The sequence below is a fragment of the Pygocentrus nattereri genome, chromosome 21, assembly GCF_015220715.1.
Source record: "Pygocentrus nattereri isolate fPygNat1 chromosome 21, fPygNat1.pri, whole genome shotgun sequence".
Lineage (NCBI taxonomy): Eukaryota > Metazoa > Chordata > Actinopteri > Characiformes > Serrasalmidae > Pygocentrus > Pygocentrus nattereri.
The window spans coordinates 22,130,778-22,155,628 of NC_051231.1; the positions used below are offsets into that span (position 1 = coordinate 22,130,778).

The 24,851-nt window shown below is 38.8% G+C and overlaps 1 protein-coding gene across 1 annotated transcript in view; it reads right to left on the minus strand.

Moving 5' to 3' along the window:
* Positions 1-3,687: 3,687 nt before the first annotated feature.
* mdfi (MyoD family inhibitor) overlaps positions 3,688-24,851 on the minus strand; it is a 68,142-nt gene continuing 46,978 nt past the window's right edge. The window contains exons 4-5 of the mRNA XM_017694731.2: positions 10,630-10,923; positions 3,688-9,402 (exon numbers count right to left, since the gene is read on the minus strand). Coding sequence (XP_017550220.1) covers positions 9,149-9,402; positions 10,630-10,923 — 548 coding nt within the window. The 3' untranslated portion in view covers positions 3,688-9,148. The remainder of the gene's footprint in view (positions 9,403-10,629; positions 10,924-24,851) is intronic.

Sequence of the window (24,851 nt, forward strand, 5' to 3'; positions counted from 1 at the left end):
TGTTCAGTCTACAGCAGTGTAGTCCCACTTATTCACACTAAAATTATAAGGAGTGTTTCAGCCTCAACTGCATTTTGAAATAGGTATAATATAGGGCAGCAATCAGAACAGAGCTCATTTACATATTGCTGTTGTCGGAATAAAACCTTGTATCTCTATTTTTGTCGTTTTTCAGTTTTTGACATAGTTTGAAAATGCCTGTTGCCCTTTACACTGTGTATAAGTTTGACAATGAATGGACCAAAAGAAATGGCCCAAAATGACTTGGAAAACATTCTGGTTCCACTTGCTTACATTAAAAGAGTCTGTTTTTTGCTTGTCCTGTAAAGTTGCCATTTTGGGTATACAAAGTTTTTTTTACAACAACACTGTATTAATACATATGGGACATATGTATGAGCACACATCCCAACATTATATAAAACTGAGCCTGCATGTGTTTGTGTGAGAGAGAGAGAGAGAGAGAGAGAGAGAGAGAGAGAGAGAGAAAAACAGAGAAAGAGAGAAAGAGATAGTGGAGTGGTTCAGAAACCTTGGCCTTGGTGTGAGTGCAGTAAAGCAGCTTCTTCTCTTTAATGTGGGAAGACGAGATGTTTGCTTGTAGTTGGACACTGGCCTCTATCCCACAGTGCTTGTGAGTCATTAAGTCTCTTCAGTACTGATCAGCATGTGTGTGTGTGTGTGTGTGTGTGTGTGTGTGTGTGATTAAGAGCACAGTACATGAGTAAAGAAGCCACAAAATGATGAAGAAACCACTAAGTACATTGGAGCCTGCACAGCATAAGGTTCTGAGCCATTCACTGCAGTCCTCATTTACAGAAAGCCCAAAGAATTCCAGCGAATGTTTCTCCTTTTGTTCTTCTCCGATGGAAGAGTCTCTTCTAATGCTTTGATCATTGTTGAAAGTTCTAGTGTATGTCCTTCAAACCTACTCCAGAACAGCTCTGAATGGCTCTGTAATACCTTACAAAAACTGCAGAAAAGCTGGCGGACCAGCACTTCAACAAATGCCTCTTGTCTTTGTTCAGCTTTCCTGAAGGTTATGGATGTCTGTCCACTTCTAAGACAGATGCCCTCGCAGTGTGAACTGGATTACTTGAAAAACAATAGCTCTGTGGCCACCATTGGCCCCTGTTGACCTCTTGCATTAATAAAACAGGGCCTATATCCTCCGTTTGCCTTTTTTTTTACTTCTGGACTTCTTGAGGAAAGAAAAGTCGAATTTTTTATGCGCCAAAGGCGATTCGCGTTTTATGTCGGGGGTATTAATTTATGATTTTCATCACAGCTGGTGACCCCCTCACCTCTATTAAAATGCAGCCTTTGTAATTTCATGGTTAATATTCAATAGCCACTTGTCCTCTGTTCCTGAAGTGTGAGAATATGAGAATATCTTGAGGGGATTGTTGGATGTTGAAAAGTGTGTGTGTGAGAGAGAGAGTGTGTGTGTGTGTGTGTGTGTGTGTGTGTGTGTGTGTGTGTGTGTGTGTGTGTGTGTGTGTGTGTGTGTGAATACCAATGCATTGTGTGTAAGGACACTGGGCTGGTCAAACTACATGCAGATGGCCAAAAGATGCGCTTGTTAAGCGCTCCTGCAGAGTGGACGCTCTTGAAGAGGAATAAATGGTCGCTCTGTCTTCATCAAACAATTCCAGTGCAGCCTCGGGACTAAAAACAACAGACCCCTTATCTACACATGGTAGAAGAAATCTGCAAAAGAAGAGCAAAGACTCAAGTGCAGTGCCATTTCCTAAATATAAAGCTGCTGTTTTACACTAAGAGGGCTGAAAAGGAGAGAGAAATAGAATGAGGGAGAAAGAAAAGAGAAAAGGGACAGTGAGAGAGAGAACAAAAGTAAGAAAGAAAAACAGAGAAAAAAGAACAAGAGAGAAAGAAAAAGGAAAAAGGAGGGGGGTAGTTGGAGTGAAAAAAGACAAAGAGGCAGAGAGTGAGAGAGAAAGAAGAGATTTTGAGATTTTGCCACTGAGAGAGGGAAAAGAGATAAATGAGAGAGTGGAGAGACAGAATAGGCAGAGACAGAGAATGAAAGAAAAAGACAGAGAGACAGAAAGAAGAGAGAAGAGAGAAAAGAGCGGGAGAAAAAAGATACAGAGAAAAGAAAGTGCAAGAGAAGACAGAGAAAGAGAGAGAGACAGTAGAGAAAGAGAGAATGAGTGAGAGAGAAAGACAGAGAGACAGTCAGAGAAAGAGTGAGAGAGAGAGAGAAAATAAAACCCTCCTGATCACACATTGCAGGATTGGCTTGGACAGGCGTTTCTTCTCAACAACTTTGGCAGCCCTTTAAGAAAACTATTAAATTGGACTATTTACTGTTTCACAACAAAGCCTCTCAGATCAGAGAGAGGGTGAAACAATTCCCAGCAGCATCTCCTTTACTCTGAAATGTAGCCTGGATGGTTCCAAGACTAAAAATCCAAGTATGATGATGGGTCATAACAAGCCCTGGCAAAATGGTGAAAGCAAAGATGCGCTGTAGCTGATCTGGTCATAGGGTTTATTCTAGGGATATGCGTAAGCTCTATGATTTCTTGGAAGTAAAAAAAAAAAGTTTTATTCCTTTTCTGTATAAAGAATCAACCCAGGCTTGTTACATATCAAGTCTTATTATTCAGTAGCTACAGGGACTCCAATGCAAACTAATTGAGCTATTCTTAGGTTATATAAGGTGTTGTAATAAAATTGGGCCTAATCGCTTCCACTTTGTTATAATACCACTGACAGTTGACTGTGGAATATTTAGTAGTGAGGGAATTTCATGACTGGACTTGTTGCACAGGTGCCATCCTATCACGGTCCCACACTGGAATTCACTGAGCTTCTGAGAGCGGCCCATTCTTTCACAAATGTTTATAGAAGCGGTCTATTCTATATAGACCCATGAACAATCAAAGATCCCTTTGCATGGTATATCAAGGTTTGATATAGAACCATCTACAGAACATTCTCCATCAATCTAAAGAATGCTTTCATAATGCAGAGAACCCTTTAATCATTCAAAGGGTTCTTTGAGTGTTGATGGGTCTTTTGAGAACCATTTTCTTTACTAAAGAACCCTTGAACCATCTTTTTTAAGTGTGTAACTTTAATAGTCACAGTGCACCACTGATGTAGCCTATTTGCAATATACTGTTAGATTTTGTCAATTACAGTTGTTCTAATTGTCACTGAACATGTTAAGTCTTAGTAGAGGTGTGATTCAGTGATGTGAGGAAGTGTGCAGTAATTCCATTTAACGCAACACATACAGTTTAAGATAATACTACACTACAAAAATCCAGGCACTAGACAGTACATAGTAGCATATGAGTATAGAGATATCATTTGATAGAAGTGTTTCCCTAATATTAGTTGCTAAATATTGGATTAATGCAGGTTTTTCAATGCTGGTGATCTAACTGCTTCATATCTGATGTACTTATATTGATTATTGACCTACAATCTGAATATCAACCAATTTGACAGCTAATACAATATTGAATATATTGAAATGTGTGTAGATTTGATATATAAACTATGCATCTTTACCATGAAACTTTAAATATCACATTTGGCACAATGTTAATAATGTTAAGTCAACACAATAACATAACATACTGTTAAGTTAACACAAGCCCAGTCAAGTTTTGCCATCAATTCATGGACTGTGTGGAAATCAAATGCGACAAATAGTTCAGATAGTTCTTTTATTCCATAGTATGAATGAAGAGTTGTACATATCTCCTCTCTTTGTCAAGTTTATTATCTCCAGTTTCTGTTTGTAACATTCCCACCAAGATATATTTGCTTGATGTAAACATTGTAGAAAAGGACAAAAAATGAATGTTAACAAATGCGTCTGTTCTTACCACCACTGTGTGAGATGAGCCGGTTAATAACGACTGTTAGTTACGACCTTAGTGGATCCACCAGGCTATAAAATGCGCAACACAAATCTGACAACATGATTTGCTGTTCTTGACCTTTGGTTAGACTCCATAAAGGAAAGAAAAACTGCACCCTCCATGTGTATTTACATGTATAATTATTAACTTCTGCTCTAAGGCTAAATCTAAATTCAAACCACTTTAAAAAGGAACGCAGAAAATGTCAGAATTATTCATCAAAAAGGTGGCCCATTTGGGTTCTGTGCAATTTTTTCTTGGATGCATTATAGTACTTACAATTCTACTTTAGATGGCAAAAGCAAAATGATGAATAACAGCGTATACATTTAGAGATGTCACAATACCAGAAGCCAAATACCAGTGAAATGACACAATTCTCAGTTCCTGATTTGATACCACAACAAAAAGATATGAAACATTAACAATGAAAACAAAGTGTAATATGCTGTACAATGAGGTACAGCTTAAACCAGTAAGGTCATTTATAGCCATACCAAACATCATATGCCAAAATTTCATATAAAAATACAAAGCATGCCAGTCATTTCAAATGAAAATAATTGCAATATGTGTATTTGTGGATAAGAAGACTAATGCTAGTTGTTAACACCTTGAAATCCCAGGCTTATTACATACTAAGGCTTAATATTCAGTAACTAGAGGGACTTAAGTGCAAACTGGCTGAGCTATTCTTAGGTAATAGAAGGGTGTAATAAAAATTTGGGCCTGCCATTTGGCCATCCTGGCCATTTAAGGGGTTAATTAATCGTCAGACCAAGGCCTCATCTACACGTTTCCAGATATTTTTGAAATTTATTTTTGCACAAGTTAATGGTACAGTGTCAGTGTTACAAAAAGCTATATTTTGCCCATCTACAAGACAATAAAAATTGAGATTCAACAATGTGTACCCCAGAGAGCCTTTTCAAAAAACTCTTTTCGAGTTGACAAGGAGGCCAGAATATTTTTCAAAAATATCCAAATGTGTGAATGAGGTCTAAACTGAATTTGACCTGCTTGAGCTTCTACACATCAAGTCTGAGGAGTTACTTTACTTTTAATCTGAAATGACTGATTGCATTGTTGTGCTTGTTAATGTTGTCACTTGTATCATCTGTCTCTTAAGCAAGGTATTAGGATATGTGACCTGCTGATTTTTTTTTGTGGTACCATCACTGCAGCAGCACATTTAGACACCACTGTTACATTACTATGCTCTTGCATCAGTGGGCATTACCAGGTTTTCTTCTGCATTCAGAACCAACTTTGAATCTGTACTGTCAATACCACAGACAACTAAAACGGAATCGACTTGACATGGTTCTAGTGACATCTCTACAATCAATGAATACTGATTAAATAAATCTACAGTGTAAGAAAAGATCATAAAGGGCTTAATCTACAGTGAAAGTGACCATGCTGTTTGGAAGTCAAAGGTGCTGACACTTCTGCTGCCAGTTAGTTAAGAAACCATTTAAAAACATGGACAGCGCAAAAAAGAGTCTGCACTCTTAAAAATAAAGGTACAACAAGGATTGCTGTCATAGAAGAATCATGATTGGTTCCCAAAAGAACCTTTCAGCAGATGGTTCTTTAAAGAACCATTTTTGTAAATGAGACAGATGAGCAGTGTTGGTGGTAATTCTGTACAAGGTAACACGTACAGTAATGTGGTTACTTTTTCTTGTGTAACAAAATAGTTCAAACTCTTGTAATCACATTCCAGTTACTGACTTACTAAGAATTCTGTTACTTGCATTACTCATACATCTCTAAGAGAGTAGCATTCATTCAAATCAGCTATTTCCTTTATATAGATTATTTGTGCCTGTTTGTCTATGTGTGGGCACACTGTGCAAAAGCTGACATTGTGAATATGACACAGCACATGTGTGGGGAGCATCTAACTATGCTGATCTGAAACTGATGGATAAAGATCTCTGTGCTAATGATCAGCCCACCTGAGCTTAAGGGAAAAAGGCCCCCAATTTCACCCAAACAGATGTTTTCGAACTGCTTTAACTGACTAGATTCTGGGTTTGCAAACAGCATCAGCCAAATTGTTCATTTTAAGCATAAATCAAGCATAACTCTCTGTGTCTTGGTCAGAGCAGAGGCGGGGATAATGATGGGACTTTTAAATGATGTTTACTATGATTGGTTATTTCTTTCTTAATAAATTTCCAAAAAGTGCAGGTTTTAGCTTGTACTTTCCAGTTAGTACAGATAAGTATGAGTGTTATAGAGTAAAACAGAAGTAATGAGCAATGAGATTACTTTTTCCTGAAAGTAATAATTTGTTTTGGAGTAGCTACCCCACTTCCCTAGACCTTTTTAAAGTGGAAAGAACCTTCACATAATGTAAAGGTTCTGCACCACATCAAAGCTTCAAGAAACATTTAGGAAACTTCATTTTTAGTCCATACCCAAAAGCACTCTGATTAGGCCTTAACTCCAGCATTAAAAAAAGCAATCAAAGGAATGAATTACAGATAAACCACGAGAGAAAGAAAGAAAAATCACAGGATGAGATGCAGATAGTAACAGACCTCCCCATTCACATGTTTGAGTAACTATAAAGCGTGACTGGAACTGTGCATTTGCATCAGATATTAAATAAACACAGTTCTTTCTCCAGCTCACATCCAGTCCTGAACTCACAGTTTATGGCTTGAGTAATCCTGCCCGCCAGAGCTGATGGGGAAAAAAGAGCACCTCTGGTGGCTGGAGGACTACAGCAGTTTTCTACAGTAACTGTGGATGTTCAGAGGTGAACATTTGCATTAGAATGTGTTGACATTTTAAGAGACGTTAAAGACAGAGGGCGCAATCAACGTGGCCAAACCGACAAAATCACATCCGATCTTCGGTTACATTTTCCCGGAGAATCTGAATTTACATCGCTTTGAAAAGATGACATCATGCTTTACAAAGGCACTCATTTGTAATTCAAGCACAGTTGTGGTATGCATTATTGTGGGATTCTCATACCACAGAACAATACTGTGGAGACAGTACTGTGTTTTTTTCCCCAAAATGGTCCACGGTCGCAAAAAATAAAACCACACAGTGATTATCTAAATCAAGCCTCAGAATACTTTAACATTTTGAAAAACAAAGACTTTTGAGAACCCTCATAATTCTCTCATGATTTGACTTCCATTACCTACAGATATGAATGGAGCCTCCAAGATCATGCAGATAACTTGGAGTTAGGATGCAACACAATGGGGCGCAAGGTATAGAGTTACACTCTAAAAATAAAGGCCTCAAAAAATCTTATTCTTTAGAGAGGTGTCATCAAAAAAACCTCTTTTGAACTTTTTAACTGAGTGGTTTCAATTGACCTATCCAAGCTTTACAGAATGCTGGGCAAAACATTCCACTATTTTAGTGCAATTTTACAGTATAACATGCTATGCTACAAAGCGAAACTGAAAAAACTAGACTAAAACTAGACTTCTGTCAAATTTAACATTCAAATTTTTAAAGCATTACTCAAAATATTGAAAACATCACCAAGTAAAAAATCTTAAAGGTTTCCAAGGCTTAAATTCCATTGAATCTAACTACAGTGTAAAATGAGCTTGAGCTTTTATCCAACGCTTACTGTATGCTATAGCTGCGCTTTATAATGTCTGCTAGATGGTATGGAAGTTCTTGTCTGGTGGACGGTAGTCTTTAGCCTGCTTAGTAGCCTTTCTACACTTTCTTATTTGGAGTAAATAGATAGCTCTGACGAAAATGTAAGACATAAAGTGTAAGACACAGGCTCTTCACTTCCCTCTGATGTAGCATTCCGGCTCTTTTCAGTGAAACCTGTCCTGAAATTAGCCAGAAATATTATAATTAATTTTTTTGCATAGATCTTTAATGTAACTTTTTATTACCTACTAAGTCAAAAACTGGAAAGCTAGCAAGGCACGTCCAGACAGGGGTCCATTGTAAAGGCAAGAAAACATTATGAATTTTCAGTTTATTTTCTGTCTATTTAGTTTATTTTAGTTTACCCACCTCCCTCCCTCACAAAAAAATTTGCTCTTCAATTTAATTTCCCAACGCTCACCTAAGAGTCAAATCTTTCATGAAAAACTCATCACTATTCTGGTGGAGTATCGAATTTAGACATCACATAGAGACAAGCTCATCTGCATATTGAAGTTTTTTTTTATTTAGTAACTACTATCAATGCACACGCACATTAAATTATATACTTCTTTGAATACTGCTATGGGATCTCAATTGTTCTGTCTCGTTTACAGTTGTCAATGTTTGCACTAGTTCCTCCACTCATATGCTGCTTTAATACCCATCCATAACATAAGTGGGGCATAAGGATAATTTAAGGGTTTGTTGAGGGTATGTTAAGGGTAGCTTTTCATGAGAAGGAAAAACATTCTTATCATATAATGAAAGCTGGTAGTCTCTAAAAATCATGTAAAATAAAAAAAAAGACAAAATACTTTTGTCCTGTCAGCGCTGATTTACTGTTCTGTGCATTTATTGCCCTGTATGGTAACTGTCAAGTGTATTTATTGTATATTCTGCATCCAATGTATACAAGTTATATGGAGCAATAACAATAAACACTTGACTCTGATTCATTTTCACTCATCCCTATTGGAAATGACAACATGAAATTTGCCATTGTGCTAACGTTAGTTCCAATCCACAATACTCTGTTTTAAATGAAAAAGACATTCTAAATTTAGGTTTTGACACAGTTGCGTTTGTGCTACCATTTTTCATTATGTTTAAAGGAACTTTTGCCAACATTCTCCAGCCTAGCAACAGTTAACACGAAAGCCTGCCGTTGGGAGTGAAGCATGGATAGGTCAACCGAGTGCTTTAAAGAATCATCCACTTAAAAGTTCTTTAGGGAACCAATCATGGTTCTTCTCTGACCCCATTTTGGCACCTTTTAAGTGCAGTACAACTTGGTCACAAGAAGAGCCCAAAAGCAGACTACAATCCTACTGAGAATATTCCAGGATTACCCTAAACCAGAGCAGAACAACACTGAGAAACTGCTAGCTCTGCTAGAGTTCAGGGAATTGGAACTGGAACTTGATTATGATGCTCTTCACGGTCCTCGTTTGCCCACAGCCTCAGAAGCCACTAGCATGTCCTCTGACAGCATATACCTCGGCTTGTGCACATTTCCAATCTGTCCTGGTGTACTCCCATATCTCCACAATGAGGTGGAGTCCTGTGCAATAGACACGGCGCCCGCTAGTGGGCTCTCATGAGGAGAAGCAGAGGCCACAGCACTCCATGCAGATCTCCAGGCAGTCGGCAGACTCGCAGCAGGCGTCAATGATGCCACAGTCCATGTCGCAGGGCAGGTCACAGTCACCGCACTCCTCAGACGCGCAGCAGCAGCAGAAGCATGAGTCGTCTGAGGCACACGAGCCGCAGGTGGCACAGTCCAGCACGATGTTGCACAGCGTCAGGAACTCGCAGAAAAGGCAGGCCAGGATGCAGTGCACGCAGCAGTCTGTGGCACATGTGCGTAGAAATAACATGGTGTCAATGGAATTGTGAAACATAAATGCATAAAATTCTCTGATAGGGTCTGATTGATATACACTGTTAATAGAGTTAACGCAAAAAGCATTTTACAGCAGAGGTTCTCAACCTTTTCTACCTCAAGGCTCACATATTTAAAGACTAGAGGATGGCTTACACAAACTGTGCAGCAACATATGAGCTACTGTCTCTTACTTTACACCTACAAGATGGACCAACAAGTTAGCTGTGTATAAAGAAGCTGCTCCAGGTTGGTCACATTTGGATGACCCTTGTGGACCTTGTGGACCTAGACTTTGACTTAGCCATTGTTTGTGAGCTCAGAGGATGGCTTCAACATGTGGTGGTAGTATGAGGGAAGACTGATTGAGGGATGAGGAGAACTCTGAGAACTTGGGCTGGGGTTCTGGGTAGCTCCTGCCTGTACCTATGACTGGAGAACAGGGAGGAGCTGGGGTGGGCATTAGATTGGAAGAAGCAGAAGATTCAGCTATGTTTCAGCTACTGCTGTTCCTGTCTTTTTGCTTCCATCTCAAGCCCCCTTCTTGGTCTGATGCTGAGTTCGGCCTTGTCCAGGCAGTGCCAGGGTAGTATGATGCAGCTTCCATTAACTCACAACTGATTCAGTGGTACTCTTTGTGATTTTTATTTTGTGATCTTTCCCCTTTTCTTGTGCATGTCTATAACTTTATCTCTGATTGCCTCTGAATGCTCTCTGGTCTCTTTTTTACAGCTTTCCTTCACAGTTCACAGTTTGGCACTTGAATAAAGGCATTTGTGATCCAGATGAACCTGATGACTTTTAAGGAGAATGAATACTTTTGTAAGGCACTGTAAGCTGTTACATGTTAAGCTGCATATCCTTTCAACGTTTTATGTATAGTGAAAATAATATACAGTATATTAATGGTGAACTTTGAAAGTATATATTTCAGTTTAGCAGATTTTTGTCACTTATACACATCATCAAATGTGGAGTCTTTTAATGGAATCGCTCAAAAAATATGTTGACCAATATCATTATTTACTGATTTTTAGCACCTTAAAATCGGTATCAGTAACAACATTTTCTTATTGGTTGGGCCCAAAAATCTAATTATCTTTCAGTATACCCAAATTCTTCTAATGACAATATCCCAATCCTTCTCTACCATTACACCCTCTTTTTCTCCTCCCTGATGGGGGCAGTACTCACCGTCCTGGGCCTCCATGGGGATTTGAGAGCTGTTAGATTTGGAGCTTCCTTTGCTTCTTTTGCTACTCTGGCTGTTGAGGGAGGGGTTTGACTGCAGCTTCTTGGGGTTCTTATGAGATGGTGATGAAGAGGAGGATGATGAAGATGCTGCATGCAGTAGTGGAGCTCCATTCTTGACGCCATTGCTGTGGGCCTGGTGTGTGACGGGCTTGCTGCCATTTTTCAGCAGAGCGGCAGCCTCAGAGGAGCTGGATAAAGACGGCAGCAAGGGCGTGGACCTGGCCTGAGGTTGACCTAGCAGGACCGAGGGAAGATAAATAAAACAAAGATGAACACAACTGTAGGCTAAGCTGTGTTAAATATGAGGTCTTCCACTGTGTAATTATTCTCCTCTTATAGCCCAGAGATGTGTAAAATAATACCAACAGCTGCATAGTTGTGGACCCATAAACTCGTCCAATATCTCGTTTCCTCGACACACAACAGGCCTTTCCCTCACACCGACCCCATCATTTCACAAAACATGCCCTAAAGCTTCCTGATTCCTCTTCTGGAATACCAACGAGGCCCTTTGAGTATGTTGCTGAATGTTTTGCTAACAAAGCCCTGTGGTAGAATAAAAAGAAGAGGCATCTACATGAACTTGGTTGAATTAGGTTGAATCCTTTTGCTGCAGATTTCAAGAGCAAACAGGATGCATTCTGTTTGAAAAAGCAGGCAAGTTATATACAAATCTGGCATAGAAACCTAAATGACTATGTACATGAAAAAATGCAAAATGCATTTTATTTCTTGCTTAAAATACTAGGGATGTGTATTGCAACTAAGTAGCCACAGAGAAAAAAATCAGTTCCTAAATTAATGATTACGATTAAATTAATGCAGAGCTATGGCTTAACATTACCATTTTAGATGACACCACTGGTGCTACACAAAAATGTAACATCATGCAGCAAAATACATTTCAAAACATGTTTTATTATAATATGTTTATATGTAATATGTAAATAGCTGCAGGAAATCAGTAGGTGTTATAACGTAAGTGCTATTATTGTAAAATGGACATGTCTAGGAGCAACAACAGCTTAGCCAGGACCCAGGACAGACTCACAGAGCAGACCCTCCAAGTCCTGAAGCGCATAGCGCATAAATAACACCTATGTTCTCTTGCATTACTACAAACTACCTCTGGAAGCAACATCAGCAGTAGAACTGTGCATCCAGAGTTTCATGAAATGGGTTTCCATGGCCAGAGGCTGCACACAAGCCTAAGATCACTATGCGCAATGCCAAGTGTCGGCTGGATTACTGTAGGTTAGGTTTCACAGAGGTCAGCTAAATGCATAGTGCCAACAGTAAAGTCTGGTGGCAGAGAGATGATGGTCTGAAATATACTTCAACGTTTGGGTTATGTCCCTTAGTTCCACAAGGGATACAGCATACAAAGAATACATAGATGATTATATGCTGCCAACTCTACATATATCTGCCTATTCAGCCTACAGCACTTTAGCTGCCCCCTTTCACTCTGAAGTTATAAGGAGTGTTTCAGCCTGCTTTTTGAATGAGGCAGAATACAAGGCAGCCAATCAGAACAAAGCTCTTTCACAGGTCTTGAAAGTGCAATACAGTACAAGTACACCATGTGATAAAGAGAGGATGGAAAGTGGTTATAAACAAAAACAACTGTTTTTGGTACAAATGACCATACAACTTTATAAGTGGACCCTATATACCAGAAAATAACAGAAAAATGAAGGATACGGACACATTAAGCACTGATGATATCAACAATATGCTCAGCTATCCACAATTTTGGCCCATTAATTATCCCCAATATACTCAGAAATGTATACAATGATGTAATTTAACACAATAATAATATTCACACTGATATTATTTTCCTCAAACTAACTCTGGTCTTGTGGACCAGTTCTGACCATTTGAGTACAGTAGTAACTGAGTTTTGACAGTTTAACTGCATAAGCATTTTGTTTTTTTAATTGGCATCCAGTAAAGATGAACTTAAACAGTAACAATCCCTGCACAGCCTTCCAAAGAGTCCAGAATGCTACATTTGGTTAATAAAAACTAAGTGTGCCTAACGGGCTGTTTCTTATTGTAATACGAGGAGTGGTACAGTAGGAGAATTTAAAGTATGCATAGATGTTGTGCAATTGCCAAATAATCACTGCCAATTTATCAAGAAGCTACATTTTAATCCATTCATTTTTTAATCTAGTAATTGATTTAATCAGACAGTTGTGACAGCTGTAGTTTGGTTATTGAAAACTAACAAAGTCAATGTGCTTGCTGTATTAAAACACTTTGGAAAGCTAGATATCTCCCAACTTTCTGTATGTATTCACCCAAGAAAAGAGTTCTTTCTGGAGTGTGACCATTTCTCTGCACACGGTTCCACCTCAGCAAGAGAGCGAGGTCAGCCTGTGGGAGATTTACACCAGTTCTGGGAAAGGGAACTGCAGCAGTAAGGACGGGGGTCCTGATGGGAAGAGCCCATGTGTTTGCAATATCCGCCCCATGCTAGCTAGCACCCAGTTAGCAGCAGGTCTAGACTGTTACACAATGCCTTAATCCCGACATGCCATTTCCCAGCTATACAGATTCCATTTGATCTGCTTTCTGCCATTTCGCTCTTTATATTTCCGTCCACTTGTTCTTTGTTGTGTTTGCTTTACTTTTTTGTCTTCCTTCCTTGAGAGGTTTCCTTTTTCAACTACTTTTTTGTGATTTGCTCTCAAGCAGCCAAAGACATTCAACAAAAAATAAATAAACAAACAAATAACTGAACAAACGCAAATAAATAAAGCACAGACATGTATGGATTAGCATATCATTACTTAAGAACCAGGCAAGCATTTCGGTAAACAACGGAACAAATAAACAAACGGGATTAAAATCACCTTCATTACACCGTTATCCTTCGCCTGAAGGGCACAAATACAAACAAACAAACAAGGCTCTTGCAGAATGTAAATAAAGAAGAGCGCAAACAAATCAGCACAAGAAATAATTATAAAATGAGGAGGACTATGGTGGCTCAAACTTTTCAAGGGTCCACCTTCAATCTGCAGGGAAAAAAAACAGCTCTCTAAGGACTTGATATGCTGACTAAGAGAGAAGTTCTTAGTTGTGTGCTTCAAGATCAGTTGTGTGCATTTGCACATGCACTTTACAGCCAGCCGCAAAGGAGTGAAAAATGCTTTGTTTCAGACTAAAGCCCCTAATAAAGCAAATACTCTATTAAATTCTGGGCCCGGTATGGCGGACGACTGTTTTAAATGGACCTCGCAAGCTGGAGTTAGCCATTGAAAACAAAGGATCATGTACAGCCATATATTCTACCATTTCCAAATCTAGGCAACAAAAATAATGAGAGGAGGCACATCGTTCGGATTATGAGTGGAGTGATTAAGAATGCGGTGCTTTTTTTCTCCCATTCGTGTGAGGTTGAGGTTGAATGCTCTGGTTCCCCAGTTTGTGTTCTGAAGTTCAGACACAGTCTCCCCATGAGTTTACAGCCTACAAATGTTCTAGTGTTCCTCCACAAACCGCCCGGCGAGTTGTTTTTGGCAGCTTGTTGGCAGGACTCCGTATATTTTACTCCCGAGCACCGCGAAATACTAATTATGCTGGACGAAAGAAAAACTAAGTGAAAAGCACACCTTGGGCGCCAAAAGAAACAATCTCCTCCCCCTAAAAAAGAGAGAAAAAGCGAAATAGGGCTTTTTTTTCTCTGAAACTCCTCATGTGTTATGACAATACTTAATACCATCCCATTGCCACGCTAAACATTTTTGTGACCTTAATGCACGCGTTTCGGGTCAGATAGAAAAGGTCCTGGGAGAGTAGTGAAATTCTGGCTTCAGAGGAAGCTTTTCTGTATGGTGCCTTCAGCGAAGTCCACACACAAACACACACCTCACTCTGTTCTGCACCTCAAGGGCCTGAAGGTCTATGAGACAGAACTTAAAAAAAAAAGCACAGAAAAGCATACATTAGACAAAAACGCTGAAGAGACACACAGCCGGTGGAGCTGTGTTGCTCTTGGACAGCCTCCAAGGTCACGCGACAAGTAATCTAATGTGATTGAATATTTTTTCATCCAGCCTTCTCAAACTTTTACTCCAGATGTTTGGCTAGTTAGAGGAAAGATGGAGAATTTTCTTCTTGCATTTATGCATGTTGAATCTCTATACTTGCTAAAAGAGAATTTGCATGAATGGTCACATCTTTTTTTTGTTGTTGTTTTTTTTGGCTTTCTTCCTTTTTGTCCATCCTAATGAAAACAATCCCTTCAGTCTGAGAGGGCATATCAGTATGGAGTCCATATGTTCAGAGGTAGATGGACTGAGTAACAGTAATAGGCTACCACCCCCAATGTGCCCTGAACTAGCCTATAAAACTGCAGCTCTAATGTATGTGTTTGCCAGCTTTACTGTAAGCTTCAGTTTTCCTCATGTTTCAGAAAAGCAGGCCTCGGTTTATGTGAGAGAATGACATAGAGAGAATGAAAGAGGAGAACATCTGGAGGATGAAACCAAGTACAGAATATGGTGGTACTCAAAAATGACCTTTGATTTAAGATCAATCTTAAAGTCAACCTGAAATTAACTCCTTATTTGACCTTGTTCACAGACATATTACTCACAGTTCATCATATCGTCACTGTCTGAACACAAACCTTGTATCTCTGAATTGGTAACTTTACATTATAATGGAAGTTAATGTAGCAAGATTCTATTGGTCAGTTCATTGAGCAACTGCAATGGGTAACTGGAGTTTTCAAATGCAAAAAGGTAAAAAATTACAAAAGTGGAGAAACTTTCTGTGTGACAGCGAGAATATCATATCACTTACAGTACAAACTTCTTTTCTGTTCTCCTCCCTCTGAATGTCGCAACATAACTTCTGTTATGTCTCTAAAATGTCTATTTTTTTTACATCCTCAGAAAAAAGGTACGAAACTCTCACTGTTGCAGTACCCCTCTTGTCACTGGATGGGACCCTCAAGTGTACGTCTGAGTACCTTTCAGGGAACATAAGTGCAGCGTAATCCATTGAAATGATATTTTCTAAGCTGTATTTACTTAAATACTCCATCTCGTCTCCAGACTTTTTATTTTATCGTTCTGTTTTAAAACATTAGATTATGAAAAGATGCAAAAAAAAAATACATTTTTACTCTATTTTTTGATACGACAGGCAAATGTTTAATTCATATTTCAAATGAAGACATGTCACAAATCCTTAATTCTTGAGAGACTGGAGTCTGAAAATTTAGCAATAGCTATTAAAACAGTAGGACAAGCATAATGGAGATTTATTTAAACTTTATTTTGCACCATTATTACGCGTTCTCTTTGGAATCAGATAAAAATCATTAACAAATTGTAGGCTTATAAACTTTAGCAATAAATGTTCAGCGATTATGTCTGAAAATGCCTGGTAAATACTCACAGCAGACCACTACAAACACTCAAATTGTGATGTTAGATAAAGCTAATGTTATAGGCTATTAAAGGCAATATCAATTTATGATAAAAAGCCTGCCAGACGAGGACAAAGTGGAAGCTTTAACTGCTGTAAAAATACCGGGTACTTAATGGCCAATTCAAATTGTGCATATCAACAAATGGGTTACAGCCTCTAACTGTACACCAGTAACATGAACTTATGTCACAAATCCCTCGGGCTCAGAGGTCTCCAGGGACTCCATTTCCCAGAATCCCCAGGGGATCATGTGACCTTCAGCCCGCCATCTCGCTCCAATCACTGCTCTCTGTCTCCAGAATATTAACTTGTCACACCTGTTATCGTATTATTAGTGTTAGTATAAAGCCCGGGCTTGTAGTTTAGCTTGTTGCAAGGTATTGCTTCTTGTCCTAAGAGCTGCTGAGTGGTCTTCATCTGTTTTTGTTATGTTTTGGTATTCTGACTTCTGCCCCTTTTGCCTTTGCCCCTTGGACTCTGGTTGCGAGGTTATGCCTGTTTTTTTGGTCATTTCTGGATTTGACCTTTACTTGTTCTCTGACCATGTTTTTGGATCATGATTTTAACATTAAAGTCTCACTCTCTCGTTTTATCCTGAGCGTTTGAGTTATTCTGCCTTGTTACAACTTACAAGGTACAGAGTTGTGTAAAAGCCCTGGGTAGCCAAGGAAGTTTAAAACTATTATTTTGCCAGTTAAAACATTATATAGCATTAGAATACACACTAATAAACCCAAATACAATTTTTTTCTTTGTTTTGTTTTTGATATCTTGATTAGAAGAATTTAGCCATTGAAATATTACATTGCACAGCTTTGTTCAGTTCCACCTAGTAGCCATTCTACTGGTGAAATTGAAACAACTTTGATATTTTTAAATCATATTATCAAATAAAATATCTTCTCTGTAGCTCTGTTATCTGAATAACTAGGGTACTGTTGGCTGTCTGTGTGTCTCTGCTGGAGAGTAATGGGGGTAAAAAGGGACAGGTGTGAAAACTATTCACACCACTTTACAAAGTGGACTGAGTTAAAATAGATAGCAACTGCTGCTTTCTTGATATTAACAAATCATGTGCAACTACCACAATAAAGCAATAGCATTTAAACCCAATAAAAACACATCTTGACACTGCTTGCCAGTTCGCTCTCATTAAAATATACATTATTAACATCACATTAAAGAAAAAATGTAATTCAACTAGTGGACCACCAAAACAGGGGAAATGGCATTTTATGGATGCATGTGAAAAAGCTTTAACCCCTTAAATGGGCCCAAAGTTTTATTACACACTTTTATACCCTAAGAATAGTTCAAATGGTTTGCACTGAAGTCCCTGCAGTAACTGAACAATAAGCCTTTGGGTGTAATAAGCCTGGGATTTTAAGGGTTTAGTGAAGGATTGATAAACTGAAGCAGGTACTGGTACATATAATCACACTGCATTGTTTATTTATAACTATTCTTTTCTTTTTTCTTCACAATAAATGCTTTCTGCCCAGATACATGGCTTTTGCACAGTATTATAGCACTAATAAAGTGGCCAGTCTAATATTCTACTAAGTTAAATAGTCAGAAGAAAGTTCTTTCTCTGAGAACGCAAACTACTTTTTTTCATTTTGATGGGAATTAGAGTAGCACAGTTATGGCTTTATACACTAACAAGAACCAGTCTCAGAGAAACCACAGTGCATTTTTATTTTTAACTGAAACACCCCCCACATTCTCACACACAAACAGTACCACCCAGTGCTTACACTCTTCCCCCTACAACACTTTTCAGCTTACATTCTGTCATCTGGCCCATTTGTGGCTTTATGACCCCAAAGAGTCAAGGTGCTCTAAATTGCTTTATGTGCACTGGTTGTGTTACAGCTTCAGCACATCTAAAAATACATGCAAAGCCTGTAAACACATAAAACTCCAGGCATCATTTTGCATGACAGCCTATTATGGGGTTACTTAAGAAAATGATGGATATCAAACTTTAAAACCATGATAGCACTGGGCACGTTTCTGCTATAGCATCTGACGCTGGGGGATTGTTGTGTGTGTGAGTGTGTACAGTGTGTGGTGTGTGTGTGCGTGTGTGTGTGGGCAGTAAACAGGCAGCGTCAGTCAGTCTCCTGGGCATGTGGCGGGAGGAGTCGGGGTTGTCTGTGCTCAGAGCCAGAGGGCAGAATGTAACACTGAGAAACAGCCTCAGTGCCAACTCACAAACACACACACACACACACAGACAAAACCGCTGCAGCCACAGGCCAGGATGAACACTGAAAAGAGAATGAAGTCTTTGTCCAGCCGTGGGTCGATCCATATCAAAAGAGACAAGCTGTCCACCTACCTTCCACTACCAATTATGCAGTGTGTGACTACAGTGTACCAGATACCAAATGACAGAGATATCTATAGACAGATGGATAGACAGCTAGACAGATAGACAATCAGAAAGACAGACAGATGTCCATTAAGTACTAGTAATTTATTTTTCAGGAGATATTTCTGAGGAGATTAGATAAAATAAATGAAAAAAAACAGGAGTTTTCAAAACTAGAGCTCCAAAAGTATCAAAAAGATACAAAGAATATGGAAAACCTAATAACCGCACAAGACCCGGTAGACCCTCAAAACTGTTCTTTTCAGATAAACAGCACTTAAAGCTATCGTCTTTGAGAGAGTGGAGTGGAAAATCAAGCTCCACTCTCAAAATCTGAAAAAACATTCCACAGGTACTTCTGTGAGAAGACAACTCAACACTATGATTCTGAAAGGATGCAGAGCTGACAAGAAGCCCTTACTGAGAAAAGGAAATCAACAAAAAAGAATTAAAACTGCAAATCAAACAAAGAGGTGCTGGTGTTTTCAGAACAATGGACTGTCAGACGTCAACATCACTGAATGTGTGTTGTGATTACTCGGATTGTGAAAAGCAGAAAATGAAACCAACTTCTAAGACTGAACAGAAACAAATTGCAAAAAGAATAGAAAACAAAATAAAGGTAAGGTGCAGATAAATAAATAAACAATAAATACTAAACGGTATCATTTTTAGTTGTTCTGTGTAATGTTTTGTTAAATATATATTTTCTGCTTTATTTTTATGACACTGAATGAATAACTAAATGGCCTTTTTGACTGGAAGTAAAATAAAATAGGTGAAGCTCTGACTTTTGCACAGTAGTGTAAATAGTTTAACATATAGCCAAAATAATAATCTTGTCAAAAAAGCACTGGCTGATTAAAAGGATGATGTATGATAAACAGATTTACATGTTTTGTACTACGCAAAAGTCTTAGGCAGCCAAAAAATGTAACTCTTTGGCTACAATCATGTATGTTTGGAACAAAAAAAAAAAAACACACTGCCAGAGTTTTTGATAGCTGTGTATTATGTGGCATAAGTATCATGTATTATTCCTGACTTGTAACTTTTTTAAACAAACAAGCAGAGAAGGTTTGTTGAAAGAAATTCTACAGGGGACAACATGACACTAATGACTCCAGACTAATAAGGGTTAATAGATAACAGATCTAGGCTAATGTATCAGGGGAACTATTAGCAGGAAGCAATTCTTCATGCCAAAAAGGAACAGCTTACTGAAGGCCTAAAAACAGACTGGCTGTTTTGTAAAAACAAGTCGGCTGTTTTGCTCTGCATGCAGAAATGGGTCCGTGGGTGTGAACAAGCAGGCACACAGTGAATCAGCCTCAGGTGGCTAAAAATACACAAATCCTGGCCTAAATGACAGCTTCACACGAGCAGGGTTAGTGGGCCACCGCAGACAGCTACAGAAAGAAAGGAGGGCAGACAGGGGCAAAGCAGTAAGAAAGAAAGAGAAAGAACAGGGGATATTAAGCTGAGCCTTCAGACACTGTCCATTAGGCATCAGTCATGAGAGAGGCTAAAGACAGAGGTGAGTCAAAGACGAGGTGAGTCACAAACTGATGACTACTGTTCACCTCCGCTTCTCATCAAACTCTCCACCCCAGAACTGCACTTCCTGCCAAAGCACACACACAAAAGAAAATTTGCCTGTACTAGACAGGACTCAACTGTTCATGCTGTGTTCGCTCAGGTTCAGACATCATTTCTCAAATATTTGTTGGGCTCAGGTCAGAATTTAAATTTCCAGTTTTGGTTTCTCACAAGCAGGGCTCCATTTGCAAGGCAATGCAAGACTAAAAATGTCTTTTGAAAAACCTCCATCCCTCGTTTCTGTCTGCTTTGGATTCATTTGATGTGATATCACTTAAGTCTATTATCTACGGCAGTGACTTTTAGCCGAGTTAGTGTGGTAACGTTTTAAAAACACATTGTTAATTTAATGATTTATTTTATGCAAAACATGACAAAACACTAGCATTCCCACACACTGACATAGCTAAACTTTTAAGCATGATGGTTGATGTGCTATCCTACTGTAATTCCTCATTTATTGTAACTCTTATCAATAAAAGCACAATAAAAGCACAATAAAAGTGCTGCCTATACAAAAAATTAACTATATGGTACAGTGTACATTTTAGCACCTCAGATCACTGCATCATGTTTCAGACATCATACAAAACAGCGACATGTCTCTGGAAAGAAAGGCGAGTAAGATAATATCTCTTGTAATATCTATATATAAGTGTATTAGTATTTAAGTACTCTATATGTCATTGATAAGGCTTTATTACATTACCAGACTGGCTAGAGCAAGCTAGCTAGCTAAATTGTTGGCAAACATAATACTTGAAAAAAAATGTATGCATCTCTCCCACCATTCATGTTGAATTTTATTACAGTTCGATCACTGCTAATTTGGCCTTCATTTGATGCTGCTTTGGTTAAGGTGGGATTTAGACCTAGTATTGGATAGCTAATATTCACTTCAGTTTTGCTTATCTAACACTTGCTAAAAGCTAACTTTTAGTGACCCAGGTAGCAAGAGGATAGCAAACCTTTACACAATTAACCTTATCATAAATGTAGTCAGTCAGCCACAACATTTGGTGTCTGAAGTGTGAATCTGTTTTCTGTACTGGAGCTACTTGGCTAATGTACATAGCACAATAGAAGAAGATTATAGCTAACCTGATGAAACCTGATGAAAACATTGACAATTTAAAAACGGCTGCTGCTACGCCTTTAGTTATTCACTGTAGTTTTGTACATTTTTTCTGTCATAGCGTCAGAAACTACATAAGTGAGTCTGTTTAAGATTATTTAACTCCTTAAAATTCAAGGCTTAGTACACACTGGGGTTAATAGTCACTGTTACACTTGGGTGACTACATGAAATACAGTGCAAAGTATCTGAGCTATTGTGAAGTTCTTGAATGATGTCTTGTGTACTGACCATCTCAGGGGTCAAAAAGTGATATGCTTCAGGCACGGGTGTGATGATTTAGTCATACATTGTGCATGATGCTTATCAGCGTTCATTAGCTTCCATTATGCATTAGCTATGTTAGCTTCCTTTACTTGTTAACCTGAACAGCCACCCCAAAACATCTCTCTGAGCTCAATACACTGACTTTACAGTTCTTTGTCCACTCTGAACACTCATATTTACCTCTCTGCTGAAACAGAGCTGTACTGACTCACCCTGCTGCTGTTTCTTAGCCGCAAGGCCACACAGGGCAATGACTCAGCACTGTGATTCAGCAACACAAACACATGCACATATGCATGCACGCTTACTTGAACCTAACTATCCAGAGCAGAAGAACTCTCGATTGCAACTGCGACCCTGTCGATTGCACAGACTGCCACGTCCTCCACTGTTGAAAAAACACACATAGCAGGACCTCAAGTGCAAAAGACCCATCTTCTTCATCACATTCCCCACAATGAGATGGAAATCCCCCTGCTTTACAAACAAGGGGGGAGAAAAATGCATTATGTGTATGGCAAGATGGCCATATCCAGTGAAAAAGAAGCACTCTTCTGTCAATGTAGCAAAAGATGAAAAGGCCTAAATGAAGCTTTCAACCCCGGATTTCACAGGGTGGCCCTTTAAAAAACAGTCTGAGATGACGAGGGAGTCCAAATCGGACTTTAATCCTCTCCTGCCATGGCTCATTTCAATAACAATCTCTAGCGATGTGGACTCTAATCAGAGAATTTCAGAGCCGCAATTTAAACGAGCGTTTTTCCCCCTCCTTGCTTTAAAGCAGTTTATTTCCCCTGACAGGGCCCTTCTGAACAGTGATAATGGATGAATGAGAAATGTCCGGAATTGGGCTTTAAGCCCTGCTGAGATTGAATAAATGTTCTCTTAAATATCAGCCAGGCTGGAGATGGGGAGGTAAGAGAGAGAGGGGAAGAGAGAAAGCATTCCATCACATGAGATGAGATGAGCAAGAGCATATTCTTGGCTAAGGATCTAAATCCCTGACCGGCTATCAGAAGAATGTCTTAACACAGCCCTTTGTTCTGTTTTTTTTCACCATCTCTCACTCTAACACACAGACACACTTTCAATCGCTGGCTACACAGACACACACACACACACACACACGTTTTTTACAATGTTAGGACACAGGGACCCATATATATTATATATCATTAATGCCAGAACCAAATCTTCCTTTTTATGCAATTTGAAAATGGCAGCTACTGATTGCACTGTTTTAAAATTTTATGCTGAACAGACCAACAGAAATGGTCCAAAACCTTGAAATCTTGTTACATTAACTTGCATTGAAAGTAAGTAAGACTATGTGCCTGTATGTGCCTATATATGTGCCCCGGTTTTGTTGATTTTCGAAGTGAAAATAACATACTGCACGTTTTAATGCACAATTACTGTTTGTTTGTTGAATATAATATTTACAAAATAAAACAAAAAATATTTCTCCTGTGTAAAAATTGAAATGCTATACAATTAATGTTTGATTTTTCCCAATACGTTACACTCATTCCGATTCAGGAGGAGCAGTGCGGGTCCCGCCCGGGTCGTGGAACACTGGACCAACTCTTCACCCTCTCCAAGATCCTAGAGGGCTCATGGGAGTTTGCCCAACCAGTCCACATGCGCTTTGTGGATCTGGAGAAGGGATTCGACTGTGTTCCCCGTGGTATTCTGTGGGAGGTGCTTCGGGAGTACGGGGTACATGGCTCTTTGCTACGAGCCATTCAGGCCCTGTACAAACAAAGCTGGAGTTTGGTTCGCATAGCCGGCAGTAAGTCAGACTCGTTCTCAGTGAGAGTTGGACTCCGTCAGGACTGCCCTTTGTCACCGATTCTATTCATAATTTTTATGGATAGAATTTCTAGGCACAGTCAGGGTACAGAGGGTGTCCGGTTGGGTGAACTCAGGGTCACATCACTGCTGTTTGCAGATGATATGGTCCTATTGGGGACATCAGGCCGTGAACTTCAGCTTTCGTTGGATCGGTTTGCAGCCGGCCAGGATGAGAATCAGTAGACTCCGAGACCATGGTTCTCAGGCGGAAAAGGGTGGAGAGCCCTCTCTGGGTCGGGGATAAGCTCTTGCCTCAAGTGGAGGAGTTTAAGTATCCCGGGGTCTTGTTCACGAGTGATGGTACAAGGGAGCGGGAGATTGACAGGCGGATTGGTGCTGGGTCAGCAGTGATGCGGACTCTTTACCGGTCTGTTGTGGTAAAGAAAGAGCTGAGCCACAAGGCAAAGCTCTCGATTTACCGGTCAATATACATTCCCACCCTTACCTATGGTCATGAGCTTTGGGTAATGACCGAAAGAATAAGATCGCGAATACAAGCGGCTGAAATGAGTTTCCTCCGCAGGGTGTCTGGACTCCCCCTTAGAGATAGGGTGAGAAGTTCGGTCATCCGCGAGGGACTCGGAGTAAAGCTGCTGCTTCTTTACGTCGAGAGGAGCCAGCTGAGATGGATGGATGGATGGATGGACGTTACACTCAGCAAACTGTATATTCAAATTTGCATAAAAAAGTTCATATTTACATTTGTTCTAAATAAACAAATAAAATCAAAAGAAATAAAAATCAACAGAACACATCATGTGAGCATGATTGTTCAAATGTATGCAATTGACTGTATATAAAAAACACTAAGAAATGAGAAGATGTATGTTACATTGATATATAATTCAAAAGTGATAATAGTTACTTTAAAATGAAACAGCTACATATATACACCCTACATATAGCTACATATATACATATATGGGTGTATATATGTATATGTATATGTGAATATGTATATGTATGTATATCTGTATAATTGTTTTTTTCCCCTCCTTTTTTTTTTTTTTTTAACTTACTTATTTATCTATTTATTTTTATTTAGTTGTCTGTTTATTTACTTATTTTATTTGTTTTTTTTCTTTTTTTTAAATTTTTTAATTTTTTTTATTATTATTTTTTTTTTCTATTTATTTATTTACTTACTTAATTATCATTATTATGATTTATTATTATTATCATTGTTATTATTTTATTTTTTTTTCTCTCTCCTACCTTCTTCTCTTTCTTTCCTGTCCTCTTTTTTATTGCCTGTCAGGCCTGGCCAAACAAATAAAATAAAAACTTTAACAAGAATAGGCTTTAGTAACCTATAGAGCTTTTTCTTGTGAAAACAAATATGTTTGGTACTTCAGTACATTCAGATTACCATTCCGATTGCAAAAATGGCCAGACATGACAGGTTAAAAAAATAAAATAAAATAAATAAATAAATAAATACATAAATAAAATGAAACAGCTTTTATCCAAATATAT